Source organism: Pterocles gutturalis, unplaced genomic scaffold (genome assembly GCF_000699245.1).
Source record: "Pterocles gutturalis isolate BGI_N339 unplaced genomic scaffold, ASM69924v1 scaffold35952, whole genome shotgun sequence".
NCBI classification, from domain to species: domain Eukaryota; kingdom Metazoa; phylum Chordata; class Aves; order Pterocliformes; family Pteroclidae; genus Pterocles; species Pterocles gutturalis.
Window position 1 is genome coordinate 881 of NW_010108993.1, and position 7,995 is coordinate 8,875.

General features: G+C 42.9%; 1 protein-coding gene across 1 annotated transcript in view; it reads left to right on the forward strand.

Annotated features, from left to right (window-relative positions):
• The first annotated feature begins 213 nt into the window (after nt 1-213).
• The window catches only part of ZNF638 (zinc finger protein 638), a 23,659-nt gene continuing 15,877 nt past the window's right edge, over nt 214-7,995 (forward strand). Inside the window, exons 1-11 of the mRNA XM_010072833.1 lie at nt 214-279; nt 1,145-1,291; nt 1,665-1,796; nt 2,149-2,207; nt 2,368-2,411; nt 4,209-4,274; nt 4,779-4,828; nt 5,257-5,388; nt 5,543-5,671; nt 6,001-6,042; nt 7,738-7,878. Coding sequence (XP_010071135.1) covers nt 214-279; nt 1,145-1,291; nt 1,665-1,796; nt 2,149-2,207; nt 2,368-2,411; nt 4,209-4,274; nt 4,779-4,828; nt 5,257-5,388; nt 5,543-5,671; nt 6,001-6,042; nt 7,738-7,878 — 1,008 coding nt within the window. The remainder of the gene's footprint in view (nt 280-1,144; nt 1,292-1,664; nt 1,797-2,148; nt 2,208-2,367; nt 2,412-4,208; nt 4,275-4,778; nt 4,829-5,256; nt 5,389-5,542; nt 5,672-6,000; nt 6,043-7,737; nt 7,879-7,995) is intronic.

Sequence of the window (7,995 nt, forward strand, 5' to 3'; positions counted from 1 at the left end):
GAGTTCAATAAACACAAGTCACTTCAGTCCTCTGGGCAAGGATCTTCGGGATCACGAAAATCACCACCTGGACCCACGGGGAAGGTACCTGCAAATAAGAAGAAGCCAGTGAAAACAAGTGTTTCTCGAAAGCCTTCCAAGAAAGGCGTGCCTTCTTTGTCCGAGTCCAGTTCTTCCTCTCCTGAAACTGATGAGCTACCCCAAAGCGAAGAAATGGAAGAGGATGAGGAAGATGCATCCACAGGAACCAGCGAGCCTCATCCTGCTCCTTACAATAGGGTGAGTTTCTTAATGGTTTCCTCTGTGATTTGAGGGATTTGGTTAGTGGATCGTTTCAGGGGGATCACTGTGGAAAGATTAACCATTCTGTTTGCCGATTCTCTGACACCTTAATGCCAAGATTTCCTGGCTGCAGGTAAGTGTGGTGATGTATGCAGCGAGGGTTTTTAATAGGCATGAAGCAGAACCTCTCCAGCGCTTTACAGCAGCAAAAAGAACCGTCCATTAAATTTGGGTCCTTGTTTGTATCAACTGTGAGTGGTGAGCTCTGGTTGGAGGAGCTGCTTGTGTCGGTAAAAGTAAAGGACAGGAGGCAGAAAGTGTTCATGTTGCGCTGTCAAGCAAAAAAGATGAGGCAGAGAAATTTATTACTGTTGTAAGAAGGATCTTAAGCCAGAATTGTCATATTCCATCGTACTGCCCACTTGAATCTCTTTGAAAAACCACCTGTAACCTGGATTATATTTTAATTGTGGTCGATACAATTGTCCTTGGTAGTTTCTAGCCTCTAAATGACAAGCGAAGAGAACACTGTAGTACCAAAAGGAGTGGAATTGTGCAGCTCCTTCCCCGTGCAGCCCAGGCAGCTGGAGCTGTGTGGATCCATGGTACCTGATAAAAACAAAAAGGTCATTCTGTGGTGCTGGGTAATCCTGTGCCATGTCTTCTGACAGCTGACCGTGGAGACAGAGGGGTGAAACAACACGACTGTGGCTCCGTCCTGTGTTAAAAAGCAAACAGCTCAGCATACCACCATGAACTAAGCAGTCTGTCTGCTTTGAAGTAATTTATATTACAGATTCTTTTTTCTTCCTTTGACTGGACTTAACAAAAACACTTTCCAAGTCTTGTTTTCATTCCGTAGCTGTTGCGCGATGAATTGCTGAGTTGTGGGACAGTCCTTCAAATATCTGATTTACCAGATGATGGCTATACAGATCAAGATATTAAAAAAATCGTTCAGCCGTTTGGCAAAGTTAGCGATCTCCTTGTCCTTCGCTCTAGCAATGAGGTAAGTTTTCCTGTACAAAATTGTTTATGTCAGAATGCAAAATACATTGTCAAGCAATGAAAAAGGGTGACGTTTGGATCCTGAGCTGAACACAGGACAAGGCTTCCCAAACAGTTTGTCATTAAAGGTCACATACGTAATCTTGGAATAGCTGGGAATCTTAACTTGATACATTCAGTCTTGCTTGCTGCTGAAGTGTGAAATGTTAGAGGAATAGGATGCTTTTTAGATAATACCGAAATCCAGACTTTTTCATCAAACTTGAAGAAGTATGTGCAGTTCTGTCGTGAGCAGATCTGCTCAGGAAAAACTGCAGCAGATTGTACCTCGTGCCTGTAACGGGAATAAAGACTGCAGGTGCTGTGTGTTTCAGGCCTTCCTGGAGATGAACTACAAAGAAGCCGTGATAGCAGCTGTGAAATACGGCGAAACTGTGCCAGTGCTGCTCAATGGGAAACGGGTGAAGATAAGCGTCGCAGAAAAGCCAAAAGCACCTCCTGGCCAGGTCAGCAGCCTCTTGGTGAACAGGATACTTTGCGTGGAGCTTGGTGTTTTGCTCCAAACCCTGATGTTCTCCAGGAAAATAGATTTAATAGTTTTAATATATTTTTAATTTCTTTTTCATAAACAGCAGTCTAAAATAAATATGCAAATGCCTAACTCAGTTTTCTGTTTTCCTTGGTTAAATTTGGTATTTGTTAATCACAGCTTAACAGTGAAAGATGCAACCTATATTAATAGATGTACACTGAATTACTATTAATGATTGCTAATACTATTTTTATATCTCTATATACAGAGATTTATAAATAAAGTCTAAATAATGCAGTAAAAGTTTTTCTTTCTGTCCATTCCAGGCCAAAGCGAATACAAAAAAGCGGTCTCAGAACGTTAAAAAAGTCCCACGAAGTACAAAGTAAGTGTTGCCGTTGTGCGCGTTGGCGTTCGTTACAAAGACTGGAAACCAAATGGGCTCATATCTGGTTGCTTATGTTTTGTTGTTTTTGAGCTTTTTTAGCTGTTTCAATATTCATTAATTGTCTTTAAAACTGATTTTTTCTTTATTTTTTTCTTAGAAAAGATCAGAAAAGCACCAGTAAGACAAGTAAATCCGTTCCGGGTAAGGCTTTGGTTCGTTTTCTCTGGTGGTGCCTCTGGTACTGCCTTCCCTTTGTTCCCGTTTGTTTTTATGCGAGTGCTTTTCCTGATGGGGACTGAAAGCAAGTTCAGAGAGCTACAAGAAAACACCAAGTTTATACTTTCAAATGGCTTCCTTTTCATGTAACCCTATCTTTCTTTCTTTTAAAAAACCCCCCACAAAACCAGCCCTCAAGCAGCAAGGAAAACCCACCTCCACCTGTGCTTGTTCTCGGAAGTGTTTGCCCCATCTGTTGGAGAGAAATGTGGCACTTTGGGCTCCCAGAAACAAGTGCAATTCTTCAAGCTGGCTTTAAGCCTGATGTATAATATATTTCATATTCTCTGTCGCCCTTACTGCTGGTGCTTCTCCGTGTCTGACGTTCCGTGTGCGTTCCAAATGCTTCTGAAGTTCTGCCCTGGTCTTCTGTTGCTTCTGACAAATTATTTCAATTATTATTGCTTCGTCTGGCAGAAAAATTTGTATGTCATGCTGTCAGAGAAATTTTTGGTTGGCTTTTTTTTTTAAGTACTTCAATGAAAACAGGAGAAACCACAGGAAATATATCAAAAGCCAATGGAACTGTACAAAAATTTGGCATTATTGAGACATTGGAAATAAGCAACCAAAAAAATCATAGGGCTGTTGTTTTATTGGCTTTCATGAGAAATTTTTCAGAGTGCAGTTAGAGACCAGGCATCATTTTGATGGGAAATGGTGCTTTTGAAAGATGTGTTGGTCTTGATTCATTTGTCAGCGCGGTCACTTCCGAATCCAGTTTCCAGAAGGAATTCAGATTCCCGTCACTGCGCACTTCAGAGCTCTCACACATGGAAACTGTGAGTCGTTCACAGCCGTTCAAAAGAAAGAGAGCACAAATGCTTTTGCAGGAGCAAGGTTTTCCCCCCAGAATGCCAAACAAATTCACAACAGACCCTAGTTCATGGCTTTCATCCCGTAGTTTGTTGGAATTAGCTTAGGTTTTAGGTTTGGTGACTCTTTTCTCGTATCTGTTGAATTTTTGCAGATTCAGCTGTTTTTGTAGGTATTTTTATACTCTTCACAAATGTAAGATTTAAGAAACAAGCAGTTCTACTGACTGACTTGGCCTTGGGTATTTTACGTAGGTAAAAAAGTACGGACCAAGAAATCGACAACAGGAGACAGTAAAACCAGGAAAACTTCAAATACTGCGGGTAAGACAATGGAGAACTTTTTCCTTGGAAAACACAGCGTGGGAGGTTGTTGGGGAGGATTAGCAGTGCTGTTGGTAGAAGAGCAAGGACGAGGGAAGGGGGGTGAGTTTGGGAAGCAGACCCTTTCCCAGCCACGCGGTTGTTCTGCCAAGCTGGAAGGAGCTTTTCCCGTATGTCCATTTTGTGTCCGTTTGTACTGAGGAGCAGGAATTCAGGGGGTAGGAGGCCTCCGAATGTCTGGCAGAAAAATGTCTAGTGCTGCTTGTTCTTGTTAATTAGTTTAATATATTGAAATGAAGAATGCTGTTTTCTGCTGTTACCTACCAGCAAAATCTGCAGATGATCAGATTGCGACAGAAGCCAAAACAGAAGGTGGGCAAACAAAGCTGTCAGACCCACGGAGCGTTATGGGAGGGGACGGAGCGACAGAGCCTGGGAAGGCAGTGGAGACCCAGTCCCACGGAGCCACTAATCCTGCACCTGCCCCGGGTAATTCCCATGCGACAATGCTGTTTTTAATGGACTTTGCTAGTTGGAAGTTATAAGTTTGACGTTGTGATGTCTTCTTGAATTTATTTTTTAGAGACTCCTGCACAGGTACCTCAGGTGGCGGCGCTGGACTCGGAGGAGTATAATAAAGCTGCTCAAGGTAAATGCAAACTGACAGTTTTCCTCGTGTCTCTCCTAACCTCTCTGTTACTGTGATCTAAATGAGAGTGCTTTTGAGGCTGGGAAATCAGGATGACACAGGATGGCAGAAAAAAAAATGATTAATACTAAGTTCACAGACTGAAACACAAACCACACATCCCTGCGGACTTGTCCCAGGAAAAAAAATTGTGTGGGCACATGCTGGGTACCCCCATAGTCCCTGTGTGCCCACAAGAAGGTCTGCTGGTTGTGATTATTCAGTCTTCATGTCAGCAAAGAGTTTGCATGTTAATTAAGGGACTTTAATTATTTTTTTAATCACCACTTAAAGCCATTCTTTCTGGAAGCGTTTACATAACACTGCGTGTGTCTCAGCAGTGTCGTTTGTCGCTGTGAGTTGAATGAAGGAATATTTCATGTAATGCCAGCAGTTCCTAAAGCTCTCCAATCCTTAGAGAGATCTGCTGCCCTACTAAACTACCCTCTCCCTCTTTTTTTGTAGCTACGATAGCGACTATAAAGAGTGAAGCATCAACAGAACCAGTTAAAAAGGTCAGTCCAAAGGTGCTTGAAGCTGTGAGTACACACTTGGCGCTGGTTTCCAAGACTCGGGGCGCTGCCTGAAAACCTCCGATTTAACCCCCCTGCACGTTAAGTTCGTGGGAGAAATACTGGATAGGTTATTCTCTCCTTGCTCTTTGTGATTTGACATCTACCGCTGCATTCTTCTGGCTTTTTTTTTTCCTCCCCTCTGAGTTTGTTCCTTCCACCAAAGCCCCTATCTGCTCTGATCATCCTCAAAAGGTTTAAACGATCTTGGGTTTTGATGTAATTGCACGGATTACAAGCTGCTCTTAAACAAGTGCTTCCTTCAGTTTACTGGTGGCTTTGCGTATTGAAGCTAAACGCTCCCTTCGGTAACAGAGCAGCTGTGATGTAGAGGTGAAATATCAGCAATATTTACTTCCATTTGTTTACAGGAACTCGAGGATGTATGCGTGGTTCTTATTTCAAACTTGCCTGAGAAAGCATTTTGTGTTGAGGAGGTTTCCAACCTTGCCAAGCCCTTCGGCAGGCTGCGGGACGTACTGATTCTATCGTCTCATAAGAAGGTACTCGAATCGCTTTGAGTTGTCTCTACCTAGGGAAAGCAGCAAATGTGTTTTTAACAAATGCGGATGTGATAATGTAGCGCGGCAAACGTTTGACATGAGATGCTTTTGATCAATTACAGGGTTTTAAAAAAATGTTTCTTTATTTTAAAAGGCATATATCGAAATAAACAGAAAATCTGCAGATTCCATGGTTAGATTTTATACCTGCTTTCCGATCTCGCTGGATGGAAATCAGCTCTGCATCAACATGGCGCCTCAGTGTAAGACCATAAAAGATGAGGTAAGTAACAAATATATTGAAATTCTAGGACACGTGGTACCATTTCTGTACAGGGGAGCATTTTGTGTTTACGCTGGTTTCATACACGGCCTGATTTATGCATTCTGATGGTTTGTCCCATTGAAAACTCATTCTGATAAATGTCTTTTTGGGTCGTGGTCTTGTGAGACGCGAATAACAGAGGTGTCAGAAGTGTCGATGCTGTTGAGTTTATTAATAAAGCAAAACTTAAAAGCTGTTGGGAGTCAGTGACTGCCGGTGAGCTGCTGCTAGTGATGCTGTATTTTACAGTTCAAATCTTATAATGTCTTTTCTTTTTTTTTTTAAAGGAAGCAATATTTACTGCTATAATTAAAGATTCTGACCCTCAGGTAAGTTGGTAGCAGTCTTAACTTCTCCCTCCTCTGCTTGCTGTCAAAATACATTAAATTCTCATGAGTATCCGTCATGCTGAAATACTAGCTAATGGAATTGTTAGCTAAGCTTTCTCTTGCGTTAAATGTTTGTGTATGTTTTCATGGGCAGATGAGCAGGGAATGGATGAGCAAATGCTCAGTTTAGCTCCATGATGCATGAAGCACAAGGAATTAAACATTTAATGGGAGTCCTTTGAGACCCTCCCCTTCTGTGATGGTTTTTTCATGTTCTCCCAACAAGCTGTTGACCATTACAGCTTGGAGAACGCGCAGTGTCTGCCTGGATAGAAGGCCACCCGTGTTCCCAGGGTGTTCTATAGACAGAGATTTGGGTTTAACTATCAAAACTGCCTCTGTGCTCTGTCCAGTGGAGTGGGTCTCCCTTATTGTCCCTCCTGTTCCCTCACTGCCCGCAGCACAAGCTGGCAGTTGACGTGCCGAGCGTTTTTGGCCAGTGTGGGTAGGAAGAGGTTAATGACACGGCAGCTTTTCTGTCTGCGGTGACAAACACTTCCAGGATATTCTTGTTAGAGCATCGGTCATTGGGTCTGAATGTGTGTCTCAAGGGAACTGTGTTTGGGCAAAACGCATATTGCAGAGAGCTCTGCCAACAACAAACCACGAGAAACCCCCAAAGGCTTGACTTTTCAGTTGCAAACGTGTCTGGGGAATATCTGCTTTCTCCCTGAGGTGGTTGTTTGGCGCTAGCAGACACATCGGAGTGCTTACTGCCACCGCCCCCGCTGCCGTATCCTCCTTGCACTTCTGCTCTGCTCCTGGTCAAGTCATGAATAATGGAAGAAAAACGTACCAGACCCAGAGAGGGCTGGAAAAAAATCTCTTGCTTGCTGGGAGTGAGTGCTGTGTTCCTAAAAGACATGCAGCTTTCAAGTATCCAAGGACAAGACTTGTTTAAGATTTCGGAGGTCTGCTGGCACCCTTGGACTTTGTGTCCCGGGGCCTTCCCTTTGATCCTGCACAAAATCTTTGGTGCCAGGGATCTGTCTCCGGTTCTGCTGGCATTGCGTGGCTGGTGATGGCTTTTGGTTCGCTGTCAGCCCCCTCGGACGTTCCGCACCAGAATCCTGGTCAGAAGAGGCTCACTGGTCTCTCTGGTAGTCTGTCCCTGTGGTGGTGGTGGTGATAACTCTGTTTGAAAAGTGAGGAACACAGGAAGTGATCTTTGCCCAAGGTTCTTTGTGTTGTTACAAACTGATCGAGTAAATCAAACTCCAACTTGAAAACCAGGGTTGGAGTCTCTTGGGTAGGTTTCTGTGCCTTCCCCTATTTGTGATCTGACTGGATAGTGTCTGCTTTTCAAAATAGTGAGTTTTATTTAAACTTCAGCTGTATTTTGTAGTGTTCCTTAAAGAGACTTGTACTAGTTTAAAAAAATTAATTATAATTTAAAATCAGACTCTCAACTTGATCCTTTCAAGTTGGTTATTTGTTACTGGGAAGTAGAGCTGGTTCTTTTGGTGTAGTACACAGGAAACTGGGAAATCCGATGTGAGTATGAGAATGTGAATGTTTGGGGGGTGTGAACACTCTTTTTCCATGAGATCCGAGTGACAGAGCAGCTTTCTGGGAGGCTTCCCCAATAAAGCACGTTACACAGTTAAAGCAAGTGCTGTCATCCCTTTTCTTCAGGTAAATACTGAAACTATCCATCATCAGTTTGTGCATCTTGGGAACTTGCCGAACGACGGGTACAGAGAACTTGAAGCAGTTTGTGTGGGACTTCGGTTTGGAAAAGTCGATCATTATGTTATCCTGAAGAATAAAAACAAGGTAAAAGGATTTTTTCTATGGCACCATGATGAGGAAAAAAATACTTTTAAAAAAGTAGATTTTTCATCTTCAGTGCCAGGAGTGTTCTGCTAATGAGAGGTCAACGTTTCTAACTCT